Raw genomic sequence first — 16,191 nt, forward strand, 5'->3', positions numbered from 1 at the left:
AGCTTCTTAGATGTATAGATTAATGCATTTCATGAAATTTAGACAGTTTTCAGCCATTATTTCTTCAAGTATATTCTCTCCTCTATTTGGTACTTCCATCCTGCATATGTTGGTGCACTTAATGGTGTCCCTTTATTTCTCTGAGGCTTTATTCATTTTTTCTTCATTCTTTTTTCTATTTTTCAGATTGTTTCATCACTATTGATATCTTTTCAAGTTTGCTGATTCTTCTGCCAGCTCAAATTTACTGATCGATCTGCTCTAGTGAATTTATTATTTTGGTTATTGTACTTTTCAACTCCTGAACTTGTCCTTTGGCTCTTTTTATAAATATAATTTTTATTTCTTTATTGACAGTCTCTATTTGATGAGACATTATTATCATACCTTCCTTTACTGTTTTAAACACAGTTTTCTGTAGTTCTTTGGGCATATTTATAATAGGTGCTTTGAAGTCTTTATCTGCTTAGCCTGACATCTGAAACCTCTCAAAGGCAGTTTCTGTTGCCTTTTCCCCTGTATATGAGTCATCCTTTCCAGTTTCTTTGCATGTTTCACAACTTTTTGTTGAAAACTGGGCATTTTAGATAAGATATTTTAGCAACTGTGGATACTAAGTTTCCCCTTCCCTCTAGGACTTGTTGTTTGCTTGCTTATTTATTTGTTTAGCTCTTTGGCTGGGCTATTTCAGGGACATGTATTTCTCCTGTGGTGTGCAGCCTTTAATATCACTCCTCAGAGGGCTCAGCCTTGGACATGTACACTGTCACCCCGATCCTCCTGGAATGACAGTGTTTTTAGTTGGCCTGTCTTTGATGAAGTTTCTAGATGGCCTGCCTCTACTGATATCACACTCAGCTCTTAGCCTCCACTAATTAGTATATGATTACTCTGTTCTTTCAATAACATCCTGAAGGTATAAATTACTACATAGTCTGATCCAATTAAGCTCAGACCCCTTGGCCAGGGTAGTCTTATAGGTCAGTCTTTGAGGTCAGGTCAGATTTCAAGAGGAGCCCTTCTTGGCTGTCTCTTTCCCTGGTTTTCTCTGATAAACTGAGCTTTGACCTACCATTTGGCTTGTTGCTCTCATCCAGTTACTCCCATCCTCCTCTTACTTGCACACCACTAAAATCTTATTTTCAATATGCGCTTTAGGCTTAAATTTCCCCATGTTTGTTCCCAAATAAACTCAGTCTCCTTAGGAAAAGCTATGGAACTTTCTGTTCTTACAGCTTGATTTTCCCCCAAGGAAGAACCTTTGCACAAATTCTGTGGATTGAGTGGGTAGAACCCACTTTGCAGAGTAACATCCCCCATCTATAAGCAGAGTGCTGGGTAATGGCAACTTCCCCTGGTCTTCTTGGCTTGCCTTGCTCAGCATGGAACTTCTGCCCTACCAGTGATTTTGAGTGGGACTGATTCAGGCCTTGTGTTCTTGACCTGCCATGCCTGGGGCAGATCTTCTGATCTATGAATAGGGACTGAGTGGTGGAAGGGAGCTTCAGACTCTCCGCCATTCTTACCTCTAAGACAGCTTCAGAAACACAGATCTGGGTGAGATGAGGAGTACTGGTGTCCCCCGCACCCCGCTGCCCCCCACACACCCTAGGAGAAAGCTTAGCCCTAGCAGAGAGCTGGGGGAAATATAGTCCTGCGTTTGTAGCTGCACCCACGAAGAGTAGAACTATCATCTTGCTGAGGTGGGGGAAGAGAGGACAGGTCATGGTTCAGATGTCACAGATGCTTATTGTTCTTACCTAGATTTCATAGATTTTCCTGAATAAATGTTTCTCCATTTTTTTTGTATAGTCTTAGGACAATTTCAAGAGACTTGAAATGATTTTGTATTTTATATATTTTTTATATTTGAAATTAAACATTTTATTTTGAGGTAACTGTTGACTGACATGTAGTTCTAAGAAATAATACAGAGATCCCATGTACCCTGTTTCCCCAAATGGTAACATCTTGCATGATTATAGTATAATATCACAACTAGGATATTGACATCTCTACATCAATATACAAAACATTTTTATCACCACAAGAACTTTATTTTTGTAAATTTAATTTAATTTAATTTTTGGCTGCATTGGGTCTTCGTTGCTGTGTGTGGGCTTTCTCTAGTTGCAGCAAGTGGGGGCTACTCTTCATTGCATTGCACGGGCTTCTTATTGTGGTGGCTTCTCTTGTTGCGGAGCACAGCCTCGAGGCATGCAGGTTTCAGTAATTGTGGCATGCAGGCTTAGTAGTTGTGGCTCTCAGGCTCTAGAGTGCAGGCTCAGTAGTTGTGGCTCATGGGCTTAGTTGCTCCACAGCATGTGCGATCTTCCCGGACCAGGGATAGAACCCGTATCCCCTGCACTGGCAGGTGGATTCTTAACCACTGCGCCATCAGGGAAGCCCCACAAAAGCTTTTATAATGACAACTACTTCCCTCCCACCACCAGCCTCACTTTATCCCCTAGCAACCACTAATCTAGTCTTCATTTCCATAATTTTTTTCTTTTCAAAGATGTTATATAGGTGGAATCATACTAGTACGTTTGTCTAGAACTTCTAGCATTATTTTGAAGAGTGGTGATAGTGGACATGCTTTAATTGTTTCTGATCTTAGGGCAAAAGCATTCAGTCTTTCACCATTAACTGTAATGTTAGCTATAGATTTTTGGTAAGTGTTCTTTATCAAGTTAAGGAAGTTCCCCTCTATTCCTATTTTTCTTTATTGTCTCACTGAAGAAAGAGTCCACAGGTCTCCTCAAAAGCCATTCCAAATGTTCTCCCTCTATTGGCTATATTTTTTTAAGGTACATAGCTTTGAAGAGGAATCTCAGGTTCTCATTCAATCTTTGAGGCTGGTTAGCTCTATTCATATCCATTCTTCTCCTTCCCTGCTTCACTCATGTTGGCTTACCAGATGATTGGTCTCCCTCCAAAATGGTGACTCTCTGACCTACATCTTTTATTTAGTTCTCTTCCCAAGACTGTGCTTTTCCTGATGAACTCCCCCTTCTGAAGTCTTACACTGTGTCTCTTTGAACACTTGTTCTAAGGTCAAGGATGTGTAATCTAAAACTTTTAGCACTTTAAACAATCTTTTCTTTCACATATGGATATTTAAAATAACTTTCTATTTTAACCCTTTTAAATGGAGATTATTCAGTCTCCAATGACCAACCCATGTTAAGACTGGTCAACTTTGTCCAACAATCCATATTCCTTCTAATCAATGTTTTCTGGTCATATACTTGATATGATTAGAAAAAAGTAAATTGAGGATGCCACCTAGAGATGTGAAGAGTGTGCTACAAGGTACTATTACCTCAGAAAGGTCATGAAATTCTGGGAATCTTGTCCTTTTCATTACATGTTGAATTGAATAAATCTGGTCAATGAGACATCAACAAAATTCACAGGAGACTGATATACAAATAAGTAATATAACTGTCAAGTGGAATCAAAACTCCTTTTATCTCACTAGTAAACTTTCCTTATAGAAAATATCTTTTTTTTTTTTTTTTTTTTTTTTTTTTTGCTGTACGCGGGCCTCTCACCGCTGTGGCCTCTCCCGCCGCGGAGCACAGGCTCCGGACACACAGGCTCCGCGGCCATGGCCCGCGGGCCCAGCCGCTCCGCGGCATGCGGGATCCTCCGGGATAGGGGCACGAACCCGTGTCCCCTGCATCGGCAGGCGGACTCTCAACCACTGCGCCACCAGGGAAGCCCTATAGAAAATATCTTAACAGAAAACTAATTATTATAAACAGTATATTTCTCAATGAGCATGAAATCAGAATAAGAGATCTTAGCACAATCAAGTTTTTAAATGATAAAACAGATATTTTCAGTAATTTCTAACTCCATTACTCCAATTTTTATGTAACCCCAATTTTCCCTACAATATCTTGAGAAAATTGCATAGTTATAACCTGGGTAACCACAGTTTACAGTTGGAGAAAGAGACACTCTGTGTCAACAACCTGTACAAGATCCTTGAGGAAGTCAGAGGTAGCTCCAGTGTAGTAATAAAATGTTCCTCTCTGCTAGTCAAGGTGAGATGGCTCTCCCACTTAGTTGGCATTTCTGGAATGAAAAGCTCTATTTCCAAAATTAGATGTTATTGGGCATAGGTATGTGCTGTCAAAAAAAGGTATGCCCGTTTTTTTCAGTCTGTATTCAAGTGCCTGAAGTTACTGTTACCAAAAATACAAACTGTCCAGTATTCTTGAAACTATTCTGTCAAATATATAAACCAGATTCTGTGTTAAGTTATACAAGATTTGCATAAATACTCTCCAGATGTTTGATGTCACAGAAAGAACTTATTCTGTTGTTTGGGATTCCTCAAAACCATATCTTTTTTGTTTGCATATGACAGGCACCCCGGGACATGAATTCTAAAAAGAGAATGGACACATATGGCACTCTCTAGGGAAAATAAACTTTGCCACATTGTAATATAAGATGAAGTTAAGGAGTGTGATGTGACTTTAGAATATGTATATATATATACCTCAAAAGTGAAGTAAAATGTTCGGTACTTTTCACAGAGCCATAAAAAAAAACGCAATGTGTATCTCTCTAGCTGTTTTGTAATTAATATTGATTACATGAGAGCAAGAGAAATAACCAATGCCAGAAGATCATGGCCAGCATCCATTTTGAGTATTCAGAGACAGTTTTTAAATATTTTGAACGTGTATTCTTTATTATCAGACTGTAGAATTTGATATATATTCATAAGATCTACCCTTTTATTTATATTGTTTAGATCATCTCTCTCCTTATTTTTGCCTGCTTGATCTATTTTGTTATTAAAAGTGGTATATTAAAATTTCCTATTATTAGGATGTTTCTACATATATCTCCTTTTATCTCCTGTAGTTTTGTTTCATAAAAGTTGCTGTGTTAAAAAAAAAGTTGCTGTGTTATTTGATTCATAATACTCACATATTATGTCTTCATTGTGGATTATGGGTTTTAGCACTTCTTTGTCATGTTTTCCTGATTTCATACTTGAATTCTACTCTATGTCATCAGGATTTGCTACCCCTGTTCTCTTTTTATGTACATTTTCCTGGTATACTCCTGCACATGCTTTTAATTTTGACCTTTATGAGTCACTTTAAGTGTCTCTTACTTATAGCATGTACATGGGTTTTGTTTGCAAGTCAATTAGAAATTTTTTTCTTTAAATAGGTGTTATATTCATTCACATCTTAAGTTGAAAAAAACCACAATAAAATTGCCTTTATTAGTATACAGTTTTAACATACATACAGATTCATGTTACTTTTACCATAATCTGAATATAGAACAGCTCCCTCACACTTCCTCCATGGAGTCAGTTCCTCCCTCCCACCTAACTCCTGGTACACACTGATCTTTTTTCTGTTGCTTTAGTTTTGCATTTTCTGGGATGATATAGAAATGTGTTATAAATGGAATCACACAATATGTAACCTTTTGAGATTGACTTCCTTCACTCAACATAATGCCTTTGAGGTCCATCTGTGTTTTTGCATGTGTCAATTTTTTCTTCCTTATTGTTGAGCATTATTGTCTTACAGTTTGATCATTTGTTGGAAGAAAATGAGTTGTTTATAGTTTTTGGAGATTATGAATAGAGCTGAGATGCACATTTGCATACAGGTTTTTGTGTGAACGTACATTTTCATTTCTCTGGGATAAATGCCTATGAGTGAGATTGTAGGGTCACATGATATGTGTATGTTTAACTTTATAGGAAACTGCTAAACTGTTTGATATAGTGGCTGTACCATTTTTTATTTCCACCAGCAAAGATTAAATTTCTAGTTGATTAGCTTCCTTGTCAGCACTTTGTATTGTCAAGTTTTTTGTTTGTTTACCCATCTTCTGTGGTAACTCAATGTAGTTTTAATTTACATTCCACTAATGGATAATAATGTTAAGTATCTTTCATATGCTTATTTGCCATCTGTATATACTCTTCGGTGAAGTGTATGCCCAAGTCTTTTGCTCATTTTTAAAATTAGGTTGTTTTTTCCTTATTGTTCCTTACTGTTTAGTTTTGAGGGTTCTTTACATAGTCTTGATACAAGTCTTTTGTTGTATATAACATTTCCAAGTCTTTTTCTCCTGGTCTGGACCTTATCTTTTCTTTCTCTTAATTGTCTTACACAGAATGGAAGTTTTAAATTTTAATGAAGTCAAATTTATCATTTTTTTCCTATGTGGGTTGTATATTTAGTGTCATATTTAAGAGCCTTTGACTTACTCCAGGTTACAAAGATTTTCTTCTATGCATCCTTAAAATTTTTTTTATAGTTCTATGCTTTACATCTAGACCTATGACTGATTTTGAACTAATTTTTTATGAAGTCGGAGGGGTTTTGCCTATAGACATCCAGTTGTCCTAACACCATTTGTTGAAAAGACAGTGCTTTCTCCAGTAAATTGCTTTTCCGCCTCTGTCAAAAATCAATTGGAGGGGACTTTTCTGGTGGTCCATTGGTTAAGAATCTACACTTCCAATTCAGGGGCATGGCTTCGATTCCTGGTCGGGGAACTAAGATCCCATGTGCCACGTGGTGAGGCCAAAAAAAATATATATATATATATAGCACATATTTATGTGGGTCTCTTTCTGACTCTGTCTTCTGTTCCATTGATCTACATGTCTCTCTCTTCACCAACACAGCACTGTCTTGGTTATGATAGCTTTATTATAATAAGTGTTAAAACAAGGTAGTGTGGGTCCTTCAAATTTATTTTTTTTCAAACTTGTCTTAATTATTTTAATTTCTTTGTCTTTCAATATAAATTTTAGAATTAGTTCTCTTATTGGAATTGCATTAGATCTATAGATCCCATTCATAATAAAATATGTGGAACAAACTTTAAAATTGTAAAACCTAATGATATAATGGGCATATATGAACCAACCAGTCAATCAAAGAAGTGGAACATTAAAACTTTCATCTATTTCTGTGCTTTCCCTCTGTCTTGCATCCATAACTACTTTTTCCTTTGATGCAGCTAAATACTCAAGGCCAGACATTCCAATTTGTTGAATTCTTAGGTCTTTTGAATCACCTTACCTTCCACTTGTGATTTGGCTGTTATAATTTTACTTCTTATGATGGCCTCTTCTAAAAAATGTCGAGAGTACAAGAGGAGATAAACTTCACACTACTTCAAACAACCATATTTTTTTGTTGATACTATGTTGAACTAATTTTTCAAGTTAAATATTAGGTTTAAGGAGGTTTAAATTTTAATCTTAAATAAAGTAATGGAATTGAAATAAGTAATTAATACAATTATTCAATCATTTATTACTTCTAAAGTTCCATAGGAATGTATCAGTACCTTTCTTATGGCACCTATAATTCTCTACATTGCATCACATTTATTTATGTGTATATCAGATTTAGTTTCCTCCATTTTATTAAAATATAATTGTCATTAATCATTGTATTAGTTTAAGGTGTAAAACATAATTATTTGACTATGTATATATTGAAAAATTATAACCACAATGGTTTTAGTTAACATCCATCACCTCACATAGTTACAATTTTTTCTTTCTTGTGATGAGAACTTTTAAGATATACTCTCTTAGCAACTTTCAAATATACAATACAGTATACTTAACTATATTTACCATATTGCACATTAATCCCCAGGATTTATTTATCTTGTAATGTCCTCACCCATTTCCCCCTCCAACTCCTACCTCTGGCAACCACCAATCTGTGCTTCACTTCTCAAATCTGGAGCAAGACCTCTCTCTGTATTGCAGTAGTGCTTCATACCAAGTCTGCCACACAGTTAATTTCAAACAAATGAGTGAAGTGTATTTTTAACTCTGTCAATATCATCCCAGATTTCAGTTGAATTGTTTTGCCATTTCTTTGAGATTGTATTATGTAGCTTTGAACAAGGACTAAAGATGTAAGCAAAGCTCATGAAAATTAGTCTGGAGAAATGAAGCAGCAGATATTTCTAGACCCAACTCATTGTGTTAATGACCACCTAAGTCTCTCAGTACTGTAGTTAGTTGGACTTTTGTCTTTCCTTTCCAGCTGAATGCTTCCAAGAAACCTTGAGCAGGGAGGTAAAGAATAAATGGAAGTGTAGACTATTAGGTTGTGAAAACATTGCATTCCCCCAACTGGGGCACTCAGTAAGTGGCTAGTCACAGGAAACCTACACCACAGAATATAGTTCCATTTCTTTTATTTGGTGAGAAGCCTATTTATGAGTTAAGGTGGAATGAAGGTATTCAGTGCAAAACCTGTATCAGATGACTAAGTATTAACCAGTAGACTATATCCTTAGAATTACTTCTTCTCATTCAAATATTTACTAATATAAAATTCTGATGTGTCTAGCGTTAGTGTCATTCATTATCACGAGCATGAAGGATTTAGCTGTGTATTTGTGTATTAACTTTTACAATGCCAAAATTTAATATTTATAATGTTGCACTTAATTCATCCATTTAAAAACACTTACTGAGTGCCTAGGCCTTCTTTTGGACTCTAGGAATACAGCAATGAAGCAAACATAAGGTCATATTTTAAATTTCATAACCAAATGATGTATATAACAATTAATTTTCTTTGAAATTTATCTAAAACAAATTATTTCTGTTTTGGGGAAAATTATCCATATATTATCATTGTATTATAAATGTATTTGAATCTCTATTTGATTTTAAATAAGAAGTATATAAGATTCCTAAGAAATCTAACTTAATAAACTAAACTGATATATAATTTTTTAGCAGTTGCAATAATTCATATTATAAATATATTTGAAATCTATTTAGCCTTTGCTTTCATGACAAGATAATATTTTCATTGACATAACATAATCTTTGATGTTTTATCACTGTCCTGTTCAAGATTCCTGAGTCTTAGGCCATAGGATATTGTGATGTGATCTAAGATTGTCCTAATTTCACTCTAAATCTGTATGTATATTAAACATTGGCAGTAGGCTTAATTAGCATTCATTAAGTACTTCAGCTTTTCAGTGTATAATTCTGTACTGCAAGATCATATACATGTGCCACAAATTTTACCAATTTTAGTCAGGCACTTTCTTAATTAACAGATATTTAAAGTTTTTTTTAAAAAATAAATTATTTATTTTTGGCTGTGTTGGGTCTTCGTTGCTGCATACGGGCTTCTCATTGTGGTGGCTTCTCTTACTGCAGTGCACGGGCTCTAGGCGTGCGGGCTCAGTAGTTGTGGTGCACAGGCTTAGTTGCTCCGCGGCATGTGGGATCTTCCCGGACCAGGGATTGAACCCGTGTCCCCTCCATTGGCAGGCGGATTCTCAACCACTGCGCCACCAGGGAAGCCCTAAATTTTAATTTTTAGCAGAGATAGTCTGGAATATTTTGACATGAAACTGGTTCTTGTGTCTTGAAAATAATCAGATCATAAAGCCACTAGGGGGCTCACATACCATGTGTGTAAATCATGTGTCATCAGACGTCCACGTAACACTTCTGGGTACTTAAAAGCACATGATAGCTGGGGAAATAATATCACATTCAGTAGTTTTGTGTGGTAGGTTAAAAAGTAACATTCTTAGCACAAAAGGTAAGGGCACAGTAACAGAAGATTCTAGGAAATACATTAAACAGATGTAACTTAGGGAAATTAGCGACGAGGGGTCAAAAATTGAAACTGGAGAAATGTTAAAGTCTGGTTGGTATCAATCCCTGCGAACACCCGTTCTGACTGGACTTGCTGTTTCTACAGGAGCATAAGCTCTAGCTGTCAACCCTAGAGACCTAGTGTTGGACAGAATTACTTTTGCACAAATAACATTATCTGGTATTATTTCAGTTGTCTCTTGTAATTGAGAAGACTTATTTGTAATCAATTTAAAAAGTCTTTAGCCTGTTCATTTTCTTTAGTGTAAGGTTGTATCAATATTCTTTCATTTTCTGAAGAAAGAATCTTGAAAACCAATTCGAGTCTTTATATAATTCCAATTCAGGTGTTTCCAGCCAAGTGGATGCTTAAATATTTTATGAATTCTACCTATTTTTATTTTGTTTTGTTTTCAATCCAGGGACAATTCAGCGTTAATTTGGCTGGAACTGGGATGAAGATATCCAGTACAGCAAAGTGGCTTGCTCAGGGCAGTTATGCCTCTGTCATCATTCACAGATCACAAGTAAGTCCTGCTAGACCAAAAAACCTGTCTGAAATACTTCTGTGCTGTGATCTAGCATTAAAGGTCCTCTACTTTAAATTTAGAGTTATATGAAGTTAATGACTAATGTGTTATTGCATATGATAGGTTATATTACATATAATGAAATATAACATTAATTTATGAAATTATGAAATTGGGTTCATTTTTATTCATGTGCTTATGTAGGTTTTATATACATATACATTCATGTTTAGCCTATAGATATCTGAACATGAAATCAAATGCCAGAGCATATAGATTGAAGTAGCTCAAGTCTGGGGTTGATGGCTTGAAATGCAGGTACTTCAAAAAGAGGTAGTGCTTTTAGCTATACTCTAATTATTAAAGGTTTGTAGGTTTTAATATTTCAAAGTGAGAGGTAACATTTTGGTTCATTTACCTCACTACTTTGATTTAGTGATGGAGCTGAGGTTGGAGCCATTTGTCATTTAACAAATATCCTTTATAGGTTCTTCAAGAATTAGGAATATTTTTTATGGTTGTATGCATATTTTCCTCTGTCTACCTTTATCTAGAGAACATTGGTATTTGGTTTTTACCTATAGCACATGTATTATCTAAAGTAGAATCCATTTAACTTTGATGCTGGTATGGTGTACTAGCACATACTCTTTATGAGATGGCTCCTAGTACTTGGAGTTCCCATGTCTTAGATAGCATGATTCTATCTATAGTAAATCAGGATCTACATTATAAGTGTCCTCACCTATATTGCACATAAATCAGCACCATCACCAACCCCCTGCCCACTCTAAGGTTTTATCATTTTTCTTTCTTTTGATAAAAGTGACTTCTGTTACACTCCTATTTATATGAATACTACTTATAAATGAAATTCAATTTTCTAATAATCAGAGACTAAAACATTATATTTCTGAATATTATGAAATTGTGTTTCAATTTATAATTAAAGAATTTAAATTTTTATTATTTCTATCATATGGGCAAGCAGTAGACTTTTTAAAAATGGCTATTTCTAAATATTTATTTGGCAAATTTTGGTCTAATCCCTTTTGGTAGAAGAATGGAAATAAATTAATTACCTAGTTAAAGTATATTCTGAGCAAGTAGAAAATTTAGAGAGTACAATGAGATATTCTGACTTTATTCAGCTTTTAGGTATCTTTTGGTTAAATGAGATCTGGCTGAGGGCAGCAGTAAAAATGAATATTTAATACAATCATTCCTTTTGCTTCTATTTAAGTTCTATTCTAAAGATTATTTATTTGTTTATTTAATTGAGAGTTTCTCCCTCAATCAAAAATTTTGCACATGAAGGTATTTCCTGAGATCTGTTGCCTGGTGTGAAAATGAGACTTGTGAAACCCAAATGTACTTATGGAAATGCACACATATTTTCATTTTCCATTAAATTTAAGCAAGATTAGGGGTTTACTTATACGATCCGTTTGCAAACAGGAATGTATATAAATTGGAATTTTTACTGCCGTTCCTTTCTCTGTTTACTCAGACTCTCTAGAGTTTAGAAAGCTTCTGAAAAGAGAGGCAACTTCAAAGGCCCCTGGTCTCAAAATATTCTTCATCTTCAAAAGTTCCAGGAACCCAAAGTTTCCTTCTCTACCCTCCCTCCTTAGATTAAAAAAACAAAGCAAAACTTACCTTTTCTAGAAACTACAGGAGTTCAAGCTATTTTTGCTTTATCCTATCAAAATACCTTTTGACTTTTGGACCTAAAGATGGAAGACAGTTTGGAAAGAAAATCTAGCATGTCCTGACCACCTTCTTCACCAGCCTCTGCCCACCCATTCCCCAGTGAGCAGCTCTGCTTTCCTAAAAAAAAGAAGAATCTCCCTTTTTAGTCCTTGACTAATTATAATTCCTGCTTTTAGTCTAGTTTTATTCCCTGCCCCCCCATTTTATCACCTTCTAAATATTTTCTTCAGGCTGTGTTTCTAATGCTTCCAGGAGATAATTGAGGTTAATATGGCTTGGATTCAGTTAAGGTCAAGTTTGCATAATATCTTTCTTTTTTTTTAGTCTGTGAGAATCTTATATAAAATCATGGCAATGCTGAATAACAGATTGGGAGAGGTTTTAATAAACTCAATGAAGCCAATAGATATCTTGTTGAAAAATAAGTGGGTTGAGATGAATTGTCTAAATTACAGTGTGGTTTATAATCATTAAGTAGATAATATGAATCTCACATTATCTAATTCCCATGACCAGAAATTTCAACTAATCCTGAAATGGTATGACCTTTGACCTCAAGTGTAATTGTTGTATGAAACCTTGGCTAATTATTTCAACCGCATGATTCAAAGCATTTGCTTTTTCTGCCCTGTGCATGCAGATACTAGCTTGTAACAGATTCTCCTGTATCTCTGCCTCTTCCTATTTTCAGGATGGAACCAAAGTCTACGGCAGATGTGGAGGGTTCTGTGGAAAGTGTATTCCTCACATGACTACTGGTCTCCCAATTCAAGTAATATGAACATTCAGAAGTGGGAAGTGTGTCCCAAGGAGGAGACATTCTCTGGAACCTGCAAATAGCTGGTGCTTGTTTCTTTACCCTTCCCTTTCTGAGATTTCCATGTCTAAAATGTCTGTGCCTTTTTTTCAGGGCGCTCATCAGGGAATCACATCACTGCTTAATTTTTCAAGGCCTTCAAAATAAACTGAATGATATGTGATTCTAATCTGGATCCTTAAAAGGATATAGTAATTTATGGTAGGGTATACAGGGATGCTTGAATTATACCAAGATAATATTGCTGTTAACAGCTTGGACTGGACCACAATTACCTTATGCCTATAAACACACATGTAAATCTCTGCTCTGGTATCCTACTGTACAATGAATGCTTATTCTACTTGTTAAAATGGAGCAAGTAAAAATTAGGAAAATGAACTTATTTAAAACTGCCATAGACATATTGAATCTGTCAGGTGAATAGCAAATCAATAGTCACATCAAAAAAGTACATAGCCATTATACTTTCTACTGATACAGCTTAGATACCTTGTTTTATGTTTCCTTTAATTTTTAATTGTGCATTATGGTGCTTGAAAAAAATCATCCTAAATTATGGTATAATTTTGTATTTAAAATATATGCTTTGGTTAAATACTAAATATGAAATTTTGTGGGAATAATACAGAAGAAGATATGATGTAGTAGAATTTGACTTAAAACACCTACCTCTAATTTGATTGTACTTATAAGAGCAATACATTGTTTTTATAATGTGTATATTCTATCATGTCTTTATAGATCTTATATATGTATATATCTACTCTTAAAAAATTAATTTTCTCACAGTTAAGAACTGTATTTTATTAATCAAGTAGAAAAGTAAGAATTATTGATATGTTGAAGATCCTATTTTGGTAAACATAAAATTATGTTTACATTTGCAAAATTTTTATTAGAGATGTTCAAGTTATTTCATATCTGAGGTGTCTCAAAGCCAGAACATAAAAGATAGTATAAAAATTATTCATGGACAAATTCTCAGGTATTAAGAGATTTTTTTCAGGTGAATAATTTGTGTATTATATAATAATGTGATTTTAAAAGACTCATAGACAAATAATATTTTTCTATGGCAACCTACTTTATAAACCAAGAAAACTGAATCTACTAATAGATTTTTGCCAGTAAATAGTAGTGTACTAGTTTTACCCACAAAGTTTTTCTTTTTCAAAGATTTATTAGGGGTATATTGTACCATATAAGGTACTAAAGCAATTTTGTGCCAGTGTGGTTAGATAAACATTTAGGGATCTCTGTATCAGAAAAGAAGTATTTTGCACTATGTGCCTGAAACCCGTTACAAGCATTATTACAAAATGTGTAACATTTTCTAGAAGTGTTTTTATTCATAAGTAAAATCTTATAATTTATAAACATTTAAGTAATAAACATTTGTGTGATACATTAGGACTTTGTTTTCATTTTCCTTACAGGTTAAAAAAAAAAAAGAATTCTTCACCAAAATGTCTATAACTCTAAAATCACTTCAGAAATTCTAAAAAGATTTTATTGAAATTGTTGCAGCTGGGATGGAAACAGCTCCTGTCCAGTGTATACCCTTCTCATGGAAATAATGGACAGGAGGCTGACAAAAATTTGCAGACTTCAAAAACTTCTGTTCATAGAAGGGGTACCCATGTATACTCATATTCAATTGGTCAAATTAAATCACATGACCAAATCCTAGTCAGTGGGGCAGGGAAACATACTACCTCTACACTGCAGGATGACCAGACATATGGAAATGAGTGAGGACTCACAATACTCTCCCAAGGGAGGGAGTAGATCCTTTTGAACAATAATATGTTTCATCCATCCATCTTAAACTTCCCTAGAAATTGCCAAATTACTACTTTCTAAAGGGGTTAAATCAATTTAAATTACCACTGGCAGGGTGTAAAAATTTTAGAGTATCCACATCCTCAGTGACATGTGAAATTTTTTTCTGATCTTATGGGGCAGAGCATAGTATTTCATTGTTTGAATTTATATTTATTTAATTACTAGGTTGGATGAAGATACTTTCATATATTTTTTGCTATTAGGTTCCTTTTTCTGAGAATTGCTTATTTATTTTTTGTTCACTTTACCTCTCCTGTCCTCCACCTTTCCTACATTTCCCCACCCTCTAAACTCCACCCCCAATAAAAAAAAAGGAAAGAAACAAACATATAAGGGAGTCAAGAAGTTTTATGTGAATGTGATTTAAAACATTTGAGAATCTCTTACCACAAAGCATGCTTTTTGCACTGTACCTTAGTTACAAATATTACTATGCAGTGTATAGTAATTTTCTATACCTGTTTATCATTTAAAGTGAAGCACTCTCTACATCTATTTTATCTATTTTTCCTACTCCTTAAGGGGAAAAGATTTCCCTGATCATATCAAAGGCCAATCTGCCCATCTCTGCTCTTGATTTCCTCCAATTCTGAATTACCCAGGACCTTTCTCCACAGATTATTCTCTCTCCTTTTCCTTTCTCTCTCTACTGGCTCCTTTTTTTCATCCCAAAACAGTGTTCACCTCTCTTATGTTTTAAAACAAAAATATGCCCTCCTCTGCCTCCCCTATTCACTCTCTCTTCCTTTCACTGTCAAACTTCCTAAGAGAAACAGCTATCCTCATGATCTCTTCATCTTTACCTTTCATTCAAGCATTGGTCCATTATAACGTGGTTTCCAGCCCTCAATATTTCATCAATACTACTTTTGCTAAAATCACAAATGAATTCCTAATTGCCAAGCACAATTATATATTTTGAGTTTTTTCCTTTTGATGTCTGAATAGCGTTTGGCAAGGGAGAGGGAGAGTTCCATGCAATATTATGACAATAGCTGAAATTATTGTCTATCATGGTACATATTTATGTGCACTTGAAAATAATGTGTATTCTGCAGTAATTTTGTACAGGTTTTATGTAAGTAAATTATGTCAAGTTAGTTTTTCATATTATTCAAATATTTTCTGTATCTTTTTTCTAATTGTAGTATCAATTATTGAGAGATACAGTTTTTCTAATTGTAGTGTCAGTTATTATAGTAGTGTTAACTGTAGAGTATTAATATATAATAATAACTGTAGTGTCAGTTATTATTATATATTATATTATATATTGAGATATTTTTCTAATTGTAGAGTTATTTTTAAAAATTATATTACTGAAAATGATCACTTATTGATTAAATTACTGTATTATATTAATAGGATGTTAATATTAATATCTATTAGTCTTACAAATGTTAAATCCTTCAACTACAATTCTGAACTTGTCTATTTCTCCTTTTAATTCTGCTGGATTTTTTCATGAATTTAGAAACTCTGTTATTAGATACATACATGTTTATGAGTGTTATGTCTTTTCAATGAATTGACCCTCTTTATGAAATGTTCCTATATATCTAGTGATACTTATTGCCTTAAAGTTTACATTGGTATTAAAAAAAACTATCTCAACTTTCTTTTAA

General features: G+C 34.3%; 1 protein-coding gene across 1 annotated transcript in view; it reads left to right on the top strand.

The window, feature by feature from the left end:
- The window catches only part of ADAMTS20 (ADAM metallopeptidase with thrombospondin type 1 motif 20), a 190,033-nt gene extending 176,840 nt beyond the window's left edge, over positions 1-13,193 (top strand). The window contains exons 38-39 of the mRNA XM_081247912.1: positions 10,081-10,185; positions 12,593-13,193. Of these exons, the coding sequence (XP_081104038.1) occupies positions 10,081-10,185; positions 12,593-12,682 (195 nt within the window). The 3' untranslated portion in view covers positions 12,683-13,193. The remainder of the gene's footprint in view (positions 1-10,080; positions 10,186-12,592) is intronic.
- The last annotated feature ends 2,998 nt before the right edge of the window (positions 13,194-16,191 follow it).

This window comes from Mesoplodon bidens (genome assembly GCF_964165515.1).
Source record: "Mesoplodon bidens genome assembly, chromosome: 11".
In the NCBI taxonomy this organism is placed as follows: Eukaryota; Metazoa; Chordata; class Mammalia; order Artiodactyla; family Ziphiidae; genus Mesoplodon; species Mesoplodon bidens.